The following is a 13,183-nucleotide window of genomic DNA, read 5'->3' as shown; positions in this document are numbered from 1 at the left end:
TCAAAACAACCACTTATTGTTTTGAACCACTTTGGCTATGGCTGCCTCAGAGGAATCGATGGGGAAGAGGGCGGCCCCCAGAAACCATCTAATCACCAGCAAACTGGTTGATCCACTATGGGAGTGTGCACTTGTGGGACTGAGTTTGTTGTGGCTCCTCGGACTGATGAAGTCCTTTGGATGAAGGACGAAACGTCTCAATCAAAAAAGAAAAAAGAAACCATCCAGATGACCTGACTGAACTTTGTTGGATTTTTTACCTGGATTATTGAGCATGCTATATTCTGGTGAGATCATAAAATTAAACAAAAAAAATACACCTATTAAAAAACTAAAGAGAGTTCTGGTACTAAACTCGTTCCCGTTTACTTTACTATTTTAAGATACAGAAAAAATAATAAAAAGTGGGAAACAACATATGACAATAAATGCAATATTTATGCCTAATTAATAAAATTTGATGCGTATAAAAATGTTTGATCAAGTAAATTCCAAAGATTTTACTCAGGGCAGAGATAACTTTATGTTTGTGTGTCTGTAAAATCTGAGCGAAAATCCTTTGACTTGCTTTAACGATAAGTGGGAAAACAAAACTGCAGTTGACTTCAAAAATAAAATAAAATCTCAGAAATGTATATGAAACTGAGCAGCAGGGGGCAGTATTGCCACGTTTTCTCCTAATCTACCTGCCATTTTAATTTCAACATACACTCTAGATACCAGTGCATATTTAAAATGGGGACTGTGGTAGTTTGGTGGTCAGTGTCTTGCAATCCTGAGGCTGCTGGTTTGAGTCCAGGTTATATCCGGCATAAAACAAGCAAATCCTTCATGCAGGTTTGCTTGCTGTGGCGTCCCCTGCAGAAAGAAGCAGCTGAAAAAACCCAAAGTGTATTCTCAAAATGACAGCTTTTGATTTAAGTTCTTTATATACCTTAAATATTCATCATTATTGTAAGAAGCTTCAAAACCATTCGTTGGAAAATGCAGTAAACAACAGTTATACAATTTGATTAAGTTTTTCGTTTTTTCCACAGATCTTTTGTTGTTTCTACACGAACCTATTTCTGCTAAATGTTAGAGTCTCCTCCTCTTCCCAGACTGTGTGGTACCAGGGGTCTGCAGCCCTACTGCGAGCGCCTCTTCCTGCTCTCAAATACGACCACTGTAGTCATGACGTCCGAGGTGTCCCTCACAGGGCCGGGCCTTCAGCTGCACTACAGCATCTTCAACCTGTCAGATCGTAAGTTGTGCACACGGGTGAGAAAGTCGAGAAATCCAAATTTCTCTATAAAAATGATGTGTTCATTGTTGCGTCCAGCTTGCCCAGGTCAGTTTCTGTGCACTGTGAGCGGCCTCTGTGTTCCTCTGTGTGATGGCATCAAGGACTGTTCCAACGGACTGGATGAGAGGAACTGTGGTGTGTAGTTTCTTTTTAAACACGTTATCTCTTGGGTTGTAATTCCAAATAAAAAGAGACTTTTATGTGTGTAGAAATCAAAAAAAGATGTCAAACACTTGAGCACAGACACAATGAGTTAATGCTTGTGTGGTCACTTGTGACACCAGGATCTCTGAAAGCTGCAGGATTTGTATCACAAACACCGCTGAGGGCGGGATTATCTGAGCAAACCACAGCAAATCAAACCTGATCAGTGGATGTGCTCCTAAAGAAAACAAGCTGGATTAAAACCAAAATGTGACGCTGATCTGCTCTGACGGGCCAATTATCTCTACGTTTTATGAATCTGCAAGGCAAGACAAGTTTATTTGTACAAAACAATTCATGCCCAGGATATTTCAAAGTGCTTTACAAATACAGGGAAATACTTTAAATAAAGAAAATGTATTTAATAAGGATGCACGATTTTTACCGGCATGGTATCGGCCGATATTAGCGATAAAGTTAAATATCGGACATGGGCCATTCCATCAAAATAATTTACCAATAAAAAAGGCACTGTTTTTTTAATTATGTATTATATATTTATATAGTGTTACGTTATTTTCAGACCCCTTTTTGGCATCTGCATTTGGTAGCAGGCCAAATTAACAAAGACCATGAAGACTAGTACTTTAATTCCACAGCAAAGAAAGCTATGTAGTCTCTGTAAGTAGGTCTGGGGGGGGAATATCGGTATTGGTGTCGATTATCAGCCAAATAAGTTTTAACATATTGTCATATCGGATATCGGCCCAAAATCCAATACCGTGCATCCCTAGTATAGAAAAAAAATCCAATAGAATTATGATTTAAAGTCATTTCTGCACATGCCAGGCTTTCAGGACATTGGTTTTAGAGTTATTCAGATTATTTCTGCTCCTGGGATCATAAACCTCCTCTGGATGGACATACTTTATACCTGATAAAACATTTGACCATCCAAAGCCTTGTAGACTAATAACAATATAGTTTAAAATCTACTCTTAAAACCATGACAACTCTAAATAAATCATTTCCATAATTTAATGCAGTGTTTTTCAAAGTGGGGGCTGTGGCCCCCGGGGGGTGGGGGGTGGGTGCTAGGGGGCCTCAGAAAGCTGGAGTGAAGAAGATTTAAAAAAAGCAAAAATAAAAAATTATAAAATAATAATAATTGCCCACTAGGACAATCTGTATCTGTCATTTCCAGATAAACACGCTTGATGTTAGATTTCTTTTGTTTTGTTCTTCTGGTCAACAGTTTGTTGAAAGGTGTATTTTTTTTTTCAGTGGGAATATAATACAATGTTTAAAACATGTTAATAACATTGTTGGGCTCAGCAGCTGTAATGAATAATTTAATATAGTGAATAAAGTTAAAACTTTCTAAAAGTTGATGTTTCTTTACAAATTTTGTAGCATTGTTTGTGGATTTGCGAAGTGGGCCTCCGTCAGAAGCTAATGCTGTTTCCGGGGGGGGTGGGGGGGATGGGGGGGGGTGGCATGGAAAAGTTTGGGAACCCTGGATAATGTACTGAAAATAAAAACATACAGCAGTTGTTTTGTTTTTGGGGTTTTTTGGGAGGTGGTAGGGTTTTTTTTTGTGACCTGTTCAGACAGAAATCCCTTAATTTTAGCAATTTTCTTAAGATGAAAAAAAAAAAAAACTGTTTTTAACTGGATTTTAATTAATTAACCATACTAATAATCTTCTTTTTTCAATGATAAGATTCTTTAAATGTACATATATGTTACTTTTCTGTGGTGTGAAAGGTTGTGTACTGTAAATTGTAATAAACTGATTAATATTTAGAAATATGGCCCAAGTCTTGTGTCTTTGAAACCAAATTAATTATCGTGCTAACTAACACCTCCTCCTGCACCTCCCAGTCTGTGTGGCACAGTACACATGCCCAGAAGACAGCCAGTGTGTGGACTACTACAAAGTGTGTGACCAACACCCAGACTGTCCCGAGGCCACAGATGAGATGAACTGCACTGATGGTAACTCGCCCACCTCCACAACTTTACACATTCCCACAGAAAAGAGTGTCATGGCCTTCAGCCAATCCCTCACCAATGATGAGCTAAAATAAACTTTCCCTTGGTGTGTTTCAAAGCAGATATTCTGTGTACTTAAGACATGAAATGATAGATAAGTCCAGTTTTATTCCATTCAGTGGACTTGCTTACAGCAAAGCTTTAAATATAGTACAGACTGTGTGTGTCTGTGTGTGTCCAGGTGTGGCGTGCACGGATCTGACCTATGTGTGCGCTGATGGAACATGTCTAAAGAAACCAAATCCTGAGTGTGACTCTGTCACCGACTGCCCAGACGCCTCAGATGAGAAGCAATGTGGTGAGAGCTCACACACGTACATGTGTGTTTTTATTTTTTTATTTTATTCACTTATAATGAAAATTGTGACCCGTGCTGGCAAAGTGAGTCACAATGCGGATGTTTTTTCATTTTAAGTTATTATTTTCAAACTCTCCATCTCAAAAGCTTCAAAATGTTATATTGAAATTTAATGATTTATCACCTGGCTAGCAACAAGCTAGTTTTGTTTATAAGAGAGAGTTTGAAAACTTGGTTTGTATTGGTCTAGGACAGGACTATTCAACTGGTGACCCGGGGGCCAAATCAGACCCACGGATGAACTCAGTTCGGCCCACCAGTGGGTTAATTTTTAAATAAAACTAGATTTTAAACCATAACACAAACTGTTTTTAATGACGATAACTGCTGGATGTCCGGCCCTGAGCTCATGGCTTTCAGTAACGATGGCCTTCTGAGCAATTTATTTGAATGGTCTAGAATGATGTCATCTGGAATATAGCCCTGTTATTCAAAAATAGGAATGCCTAGAATCACAATGACACCCAAACATTATACATCGGGATTTCCTGGCGCTACAGCATCTGTTACACAGTTAAAACAGTGTTTTAAAGCAAAGGATTATTTCTAAAGACATAACTGTTAGACAGCTTAGATTTAAAGGCAGATTAGGAAGGTTACCGGTACATGCAATTTTAGTTTTTGGGATTGCTGAGTTTTTTTATTAATTTCTTTTTTATGCAATTTTCAGTCAAAAATCCATTTGTTCCTTCTTTTGGCTGCTCCGTTCTTCAGTGGTCGCCACAGTGAACTAATTTGCACGAAGACTTGGCGTTTGCTTTTACGACGGATACTCTTCCTGACGCAACCACAGACCACCGAGTTACCACAGCCCTCTGTGTGGAGCAGGGATCTTTGCCATCCTTGGCACCCGGGGGAGCAGATGGTGGGGGTTAAGGGCCTTGCTCAAGGGCCCAGAGTGGGGCAAATGAGGGTGGAGGCAGGTGTGGGTGCCTTTCCCACCCACATTTTTAATGTTGTCAGTCCTGGGAGTCAAACCAGTAATGCTCACCTTCTCTAACCTCTGCACCACCACTCCCTATTTTCACTTATTTTGTATTGCAGGCTGTGCTCATTCTGACTCATTTAGCCTGCACGGGTCACAGCTCATTTGACTATTGTCAGGGAAGATTTGGTACTTGCTGAGCATACAGGTCATGTTGGTGGGTCACCTAGGCAACCAACATAATGGTTTGCCATTAAAAATCTATATTGTTGTGAACAGAATGTACTTTCAGTGCAGTGATCATTTCCGAAAATCAAACAGGCAGTTTTGAATTCTAACTTGGTTTTGTTTGAGTGAAAAATCAAAACTGTGACCTTTTTCTGACTACGTTTGAAATGTTAATGGAATGCAACTAAAAGAAAAGGAATAAACAAGGAAAATATATTCATCTTTTCAAGCTGAATATTGACAGAGAAAGAGCTGTTTGCAGTAGATGTAGCCACACCCTCTTTGATTGTTCAAGTAAATATTTCTTAATGACATTTTCTCCTTCATTTCACCTTGAAAGGGTAGAGAAGTACTGATCCATATGAGAAGAACATGCACTATAAAATGGCATGGCTTTGAATCTCCTCCCCCATTTAGAATCTTAAAATGTTTTAATTTATGCTTAAAATCACAGGTTTGAAATTTTCTGAACATCTTTCTTAAGATTTAGTTGTGCATACTGTCACCATGTTTATACATTTCCAGAAAATGTCAAGAAAAAAGTCAATTTCAACTTATAAAAGTTTGATAAAATAGTTGTTCATTTAAAAACACACAAATGTGTGTGTGTTGTGTGTGTGTTCAGACTGTGGCCTGAGACAGTTCTCCAGTCGCATCGTTGGGGGAACCGATGCCTCGGAGGGAGAATGGCCGTGGCAGGCCAGTCTGCAGGTGCGGGGCAACCACATTTGTGGGGGTGCCCTGATCTCCAGCCAGTGGGTGGTGTCTGCTGCACACTGTTTTTATGATGACCAGTAAGTACCAATCAGGAGTGGAGGAAGTGTGACAACAATCGAGGCACTATGTTGTTCAGATTAGAGCTGTCATTTCTAACCCGAACCAGGAGCCTGGCCCCACCCGACCCTGATTAGGGCCAGGCCGGGCCATAATAATCTGCTTAATGTGTGGGCCGGGTCAGCGTTGGGCTTTTGATTGTGTCAGTAGACGTGTGCAGCTGACGATCCAATTATATGGCAACATGGCTTGCCGTATCTCCAGCTGCATGCGGACATTTGACCGTGTGCTGACCGGCCTTGAAAGAGGTAAAAAGTTCAGTTAAGTTTCAGATGGACTACTGCCAGTGATCCATCAGCCCAAATGGACATTCATTCAGTCGCTGCACTCAGCGGACGTGTGCGGCCAACGTCCCCAACAGGTGAGATCACAAAATATCCGAGATGTCAGAGCAGGGTCCGTGTCTGAATAATGCAGAATGCAGGCAGAAGCAGGGATAATGCACTTTGACAGCCATGAAAGGACAAACTCCCCCTCAGCTGCGATCTTCTGCCCCCTTTCAATCAACCGCGCGCATCCGCCGACCATTAACAACTATATAAGCAGTCAAAGCTTAATTAAAACTGTCGGGGGTGGGGGGGTTTGGACCTGTAATTGTTATTTTGTCGGGTCGGGTGGGATTCGGAAATGATGGCTACAGGCTAGAGCCGGGTCAGGTCAGATTTTTTGGGCCCGAGTGCGACTCTAGTTCAAATGTTTTCAATAGCTGCCCACTGCTCCACCTGGTGGTGGATGGGTTAAATGCAGAGACTGTCACGGTCGGGCGGTGGTTGAGACCCAAATGCAAGCAGGACTCCAACAAGGTTACAAAAAAGGCGTTTTAATCACAAAAAGGCAAAAATAACAAATAATGCTGTCGGGGCAGCGATACTACTTACATTCATAGGAAAAACAGGAAATACCAAGGCACTAGGAGACGACCGTGAAGATGCAGCTTAAGCACCTAATGCTCCCCTGCCTGAGATGCAGGAGAGCACAGTATATAAAGGGGAGTCTCTAATTAAACACAATACGTGGCACCTGAGAGTCATTAACTATCTGCACAGAGCAGGGCAGGTGCAGATCGTTACAGAGACCCATTTTTGCGATTGTATGGGAACATACAATACAATATACATTATTATTATTATGTTTATTGTATTGTATATTTATATTATTATAATCCAGGTCTCTCTTGTAAATTAGTCCTTATGGCTCAATGAGACTAACCTGTTTAAATTAAGGTTAAATGAAATATTATTATTATTATATAAAAACATAATTAATGTATATGTGAGGATGACTCCCCCTCGTGGTGTGTTGTGCCCCTGCACTCCCTGGTGTTCCATTTGGTAATTAGCCCTTCCTTGTGTCACTTGAGGTCCTTTCCAGGTGTTTGTGTTTATGTCTCGTCAGTCTCTGTATAAGTCTGTGTCCTTCTGTTATTCATTGTCTGGTGATGTCTTGATGGTTCCTCGTACGTGTTTCCTGGTCAAGTGAGTTTTGCTGCCACGACAGCTCTTTTATTTAATTAATTATTAAAGTGTTTTTGTTTTACCTCCTGGGTCTCCGAGTCCTGCCTGCAGATGGGTTCAACCACCGCACCTTATTATGACAGTATATTGTTTGATCTGTGAGTCATTTAAAAAAAAAAAGAAAAAAAGGATGATTAGATTGTCAGTCCTGCTGGTCGGGGGGTGGGGGGGTACTGTAACAGCTGTCTGGCTCATAGTCAGTCTGTATTCATGTTCTTATCTGCAGCTGTTTTTCAAACACAGCACCAACTGAATGGACTGCTGCCAAAAAATAAAGCTGCAGCGTTCTGCAGAGGATTAACAGTTCGATCTAATTTTCTTGCTTGGTGATTCAAAGCTTGTGGAGCGTTCACTGACTCTCTGCGTTTCAAGGAATGAAGAGGATTAAAAAGAAAAAACAAAACAGTTAGACTCTAGGTGTTTTTATCATGATCATAAAAGTTTGAGAAACCTGGTACTTGTTCTTCTTGTGTTCCTGCTGCAGGCTCTATTCCCCCTCAGTGTGGACAGTGTATCTTGGTAAACTGCTGCTCAACCGGAACAGCCCGACCGAAGAGGTGGCACGAGTTCAACAAATCCACCTTCACCAGTACTATGACGATGAATCTCACGACTACGACCTGGCCCTGTTGAAGCTGGACCGCCCAGCGTACACACCACTGACGGGACATGCTCGGCCCGCCTGCCTGCCACCGCCCACCCACCAGCTGGAGCCGGGTCTGCTCTGCTGGGTCACTGGTTGGGGTGCACTGCGAGAAGGAGGTGAGCTGCAAGGGTTAAAAGATCTTAGGATGTAAAGGATGAAGTGTTTAAGAGGCCGTAAAAAAAAATAATCTTGGATTTGCGTTCAGCATTTAAACTAATTTTGGTCAACAAAAACAAGATAACACATCTCTAAGGATTTTTTGCATTTTAATTTAGTTTTAGTTTTAATTTAGTGGCAATATGCACCCAAATAAATATTATAAATGTGTACAGCTGATTTGATGAAAACAGTAATAATAATAATAATAAAATGTACTTTTCCAGCAACTACCACTTTTCACGTGCGAAGCTGCCACATTGGATTTTGAAGTTGGAATATTTAGATATTTTTAGGTAAAAAAAAATCTGAACTTAGGAGGTATTCCAATCATTTCCACCAGCAGGAAGGCCTTCAGTTCAAGTTCAAGTTTCTTTATTGTCATTCGCATCACATGTGGTACATGAGGTGGAATGAATTATGTACTCAAGATCCCAGTTACACCCAAATATAGCAAAAATATAAAGTATAAAACGGTATATACGAATTTAAGAGATACACTAAACACTAATAATGTAAAATAATACAGTATTTTAAACGGCAGCCCGTCAGTAGTGAGCAGAATGAATACAGCAGTTTGAGATAATCAGCAGCATAAGATCAGCAGCATGGATAATCAGCAGCACAGATGTCACATATCACCAATTAAAGTGGCATTAACAGCACAAGATGAGAGTAAACTGTATAAATAAAAGGTTGAATGAAAGATGAATAATTTCAAATATCTGACTTTAGTCTAGAGAGGCAGTCTGTGTTCTCTTTTTGAAGATAAGACAAGAATGAAACAGTAAGTATGCATCAACAATTGTTTGACGTTAACCCTGTGACTTCCTCCAGGCAGTGCCAGTAACGTACTTCAGAAGGTGGATGTTCGCCTGGTCAGCGAGGAAGATTGTGTTCGTTCTTATGGCTATTTGGTCACTCCTAGAATGCTTTGTGCTGGTCATCGCATTGGGGAGAAAGATGCCTGTCAGGTACAGAGAAATGTTACCAAACTGCAAAACTAGGTACCCAATTATAACCCAATATAAATAGTTTTTCTGTCCTTTTTTTTTTTTTTTTTTTAAATCAAGTGAGGATTACATGCATCAAAACACAGGTTGTTCATCAATAAACTACAGTAAATATATGTCTTTTAGAATATTTTAAAAAGACTTTAGTTTTATAAATTGCACCATGATTTTGACTCAGTTTCCCCAGTAAAAAAAATAAGCTGACATTCAGTGGGAGGACAGAAACAAATATTTTGTCTGAAAACCCAAGTAGCCATAACATTAAAACCTAGGGCAAATTAGGTAAGTGAAACACCTCATCTTGTGTTCTGCAAGGAAAACTTATAACTTCTCTTTATCATAAATTTCACTTTTGACATTTACACAAACCTAAGCATTTTGTAGACCACTCGGCACACCAACCTCACCACGACGTGAGGTTCTGTTTGTCCAGGAACGTATTCAGTGTTACATACACGGACGGTCACAATGTTATGGCTGCTTAGTTTATTCCTACTTTTTAAAAGGAAAAAAAAAGCACCAGGACAAAACTACCGTATTTTCAGCCGTACACGTCGCACCGCCCTATAAGTTGCATCAGTCCAAACATGTCTAATAAAGTGGAAAAATCCATAAATATGTCACTTTGCCATATAAGTCGCATCTATTATGCGTCACCACTGATGTGTCGCGTTTGTTACTCGTCACCGCTGACAACCCAGAAATGTGTGCCGGTGTTGTGCCACACGTTAGGACTTTATCAAGAATTTAATAAGATTAACACTTAAAAACAATTGTTTGCTCGAAATTATAGTAAAGGTGTGTCTCAGTCTAACTTTTGCTTAATAAATGCACTTTGAAGGTCAAATCAGCTGCGTTTCAAAAGCCAATACGCAGAAACAAGAACGCGCAGAGGGACGAGCCTCTGCGCATTTCTTTGAAATTTAACGAGATAAACATCTAAAAGCATGTTTGTTAGCTCGACTTTATAGTAAAGGTGTGTCTCAGTGGAATTTTTCCTTAATAAATGCACTTTGATGGTCAAATCAGCTGCATTTCACCGGAGTGGTGCAGCGAAATGAAGCTGATTCGGTTGCTCCAGGCAGACGACAGTGGCAGACTATGGCAAGCCGATTGTGTCATTAATAGCCACTTTTACTATTGCATGATATAAACAGCATGCCTTACTACTTGAGTGCCACCTAGTGGCTGAAAATGGTAGTGTTCCTTTTTTTTCAGTCAGAATTATCCAGTTTTAAGACTAGGCTTAAGACTCTCCGTTTTAACAAATCCTGTTAAAAGGGAGTTTTTCCTTTCCACTGTTGCCGTTGTGCTTGCTCAGGATGGGAGACTGCAACGAAGCCAAGATTCAACTTGTCTGCTGGATTCCTTAGATAGAGAACTTTACTAATTGGCTTTTATGTATGTGAATATTTCTGTAAAGTGCGCTGAGACAACTTTGTTGTGATTTGGAGCTATATAAATGAACTGAATTGAATTGAATGAATGAAACGATCATGGCCCTGTGATGGACTTGCGACCCGTCCAGGGTGTACCCCGCCTCTCGCACAGTGATTGCTGGACATGGGCACCAGCGACCCCCGTGACCCAAAATGGAATAAACGGGTAAAGAAAATGGATGGATGGATGGATGAAACGATCATATCTCAGCCAAAAATTGGTTTATAAATATGGGGATAAAATCCATAAATTTGTCGCAGGGCATGCACAATATGAAAAAAAAAAAACTGCTACTCAAAAAACACATTAATAAACCTAATGGGTTTTCATGATTTTTGACTTAACTTTTAGGAGTGTTTTGACACTACAATCTTATTAGCATCTGTACATGAGTCATCCAATCTCCCAATATGAGTCTTAATATTTGCTCTAATTTCAAAAGAGAGGAGTGCATTTGATACAAAACTCAAAATGTCTCTTAAACCAACGGTGTCCCAGGTTAAATATATGATTATCGACTGAATTGTTTCATACCGGCCGTTAAATGTGTTGTAAAAGCTCAATATTCAATATTGAATGACATCTTGAAACCGAACCTTTGAATCCTGAGTGTTGCTTCTCTCTGTCAGGGAGATTCTGGTGGTCCGTTGGTTTGCCAGGAGCTGTCAGGACGCTGGTTCCTGGCTGGGGTGGTGAGCTGGGGCAAAGGCTGCGGCCGACCAGACTACTACGGCGTCTACACTCGCATCACCAGGCTCAGTGACTGGATCAAGCAGGTCATCAGCAACCCCTGAGTCACCGGGGATCTGTCACACTGGGGCATAACGTTCTGGTAGATGGATTATAATTGTTTCGACAACAACAACAAAAACGATCTAAATAATTAAAGTGTATGTTAATATTTATGTAGCATCTTTTAAAATTCATATGAAGTTTTTGCAAATTGTGTCCAGTGTTGTTGTTTAATATTTGGACAAATTGACAGTAGTTCTCCAAATAAAATACAAACTTTCTCTGCTTGCTTGTCTGGCTGAGAGTAAATATGAAACTTGACGTAACCTCGCTACACTGCTCAAATGCTCATATCTTTAGGTCGAAACATTGAGGATTACACAGAGGAGTCAAATCATCGAGCTGCCATCTGTTTGTAAGACTTTACAAGACTTTACAATGATGAAACGCATCTAAAACAAAGAAAATGGGTTTCTGTTATGCAAAAACCATTCCTAAATTTTCTGTGAAACCTTTAAAATTCCCCGAATTACACCAGTTTGCAACAAACTGATAAATAAAAGCAGAATATTTAGTAAAGCTGGAGAGCGTAATGATGTTGGAAATTTCATCATCTGTTACTCTTGAAAGCATCCCACCTGAATGCAAACAGTTTGAAGTATGATGATGGCAAACAGCTTGGAGCACGGATGCTGAAATCATCCGTATCCAAGACGTCAACTAAAAACAAGCACCATTTACACAGTTCACGGGCCGCTGAAAATGTATGTAACTGCAGCCATGATACTAGTAAATATGTATATTTTGTCATCTGATTTTCTAAGATACAGTCCACATGAGGTGTAAACTGTGTCTAAAGGCTTCCCGTACTAGTTGGTCTTGAATTATCGTGATCACCAATCTGGGATGAAAAGGCTTTTGTTTCAAGGAGGTATAGTTGATTCCAGGCTGAGTGTACTAATCCATCTCCTTTCTTTCTTTGTGGAAATGTGCTGTTGTCCTCAGGGAATGTTTCAATGTCCTGAAGTTCCTATTTTCTGTGTGCAGTTGATCTTTTATTAGGCCATAAACCATCATAGCAGTTCTGCTCTGTGAAGCATAGCTACCTGTCTAAAACTGGACTCTGGTGCCCACAGAGACAATCCATCTCACCAGTTAACATATGCAGTTATGTTTAGTCCTTTATAAATTTCCTGTTTAATATGCTTTAAAACATCAGATGTGCTTCCTTAACAAACCATAATTCACTAGTGTGGATTTAAGAGGGGCCAGAATGTGACTACAACTATACAGGCAAGAAATGGGACTTGAACCCACAAGCTACAGAATGAACTGTTTTAATTCAAGTTCAAAAGGAAAAAAAAAAAAATCAAAATGCTTCTTTGTCCTGTGTGGACTTCTGCAACTGAAATTCACAACACGAAGGTAAACAACAAAGTTGTTTTCATCTGTAATTGCATTTTTACCGTCCACCAGAACCTGGACCAACTGAGCAGTGCGAGGTCAACGAAGCATAACAAAACTCCTAGCTTTGCATAATAAGATTCGTATACAAAGCTCTTGTATTTTTACTTTGAAATACACGTGGCTTTGGCTTGAAAATCTGTTTGTTATCCTCTATAATTAGCTGCACCAGACTCAGCCTCTGGATATTTTCAGGTCATTGAAATAACAACCGAGAAAAGAAACGGAGTGTTAAACATAAAGAGCAAACAGACAGACAGCTGAAGTATTGAATCTCCTATACTGCTTATTCTGTTGTTGCTTCACTGAAACAATCTGTCTGTCTATCTATCTGTCTATCTATCTGTCTGTCTGTCTGTCTGTCTGTCTGTCTGTCTGTCTGTCTGTCT

The 13,183-nt window shown here is 40.0% G+C and overlaps 1 protein-coding gene across 1 annotated transcript in view; it reads left to right on the top strand.

Moving 5' to 3' along the window:
* LOC119423150 (transmembrane protease serine 6) overlaps positions 1-11,415 on the top strand; it is a 27,334-nt gene extending 15,919 nt beyond the window's left edge. The window contains exons 2-9 of the mRNA XM_037690563.1: positions 1,082-1,243; positions 1,322-1,420; positions 3,314-3,427; positions 3,666-3,782; positions 5,621-5,789; positions 7,828-8,105; positions 8,983-9,119; positions 11,228-11,415. Of these exons, the coding sequence (XP_037546491.1) occupies positions 1,082-1,243; positions 1,322-1,420; positions 3,314-3,427; positions 3,666-3,782; positions 5,621-5,789; positions 7,828-8,105; positions 8,983-9,119; positions 11,228-11,392 (1,241 nt within the window). The 3' untranslated portion in view covers positions 11,393-11,415. The remainder of the gene's footprint in view (positions 1-1,081; positions 1,244-1,321; positions 1,421-3,313; positions 3,428-3,665; positions 3,783-5,620; positions 5,790-7,827; positions 8,106-8,982; positions 9,120-11,227) is intronic.
* Positions 11,416-13,183: the final 1,768 nt, after the last annotated feature.

The sequence above is a fragment of the Nematolebias whitei genome, chromosome 16 (assembly GCF_014905685.2).
Source record: "Nematolebias whitei isolate Nwh7 chromosome 16, NemWhi1, whole genome shotgun sequence".
Classification (NCBI taxonomy): Eukaryota; Metazoa; Chordata; class Actinopteri; order Cyprinodontiformes; family Rivulidae; genus Nematolebias; species Nematolebias whitei.
The sequence above is the reverse complement of the archived record's forward strand: the minus strand, read 5'-3'. Positions and strand labels throughout refer to the sequence as shown.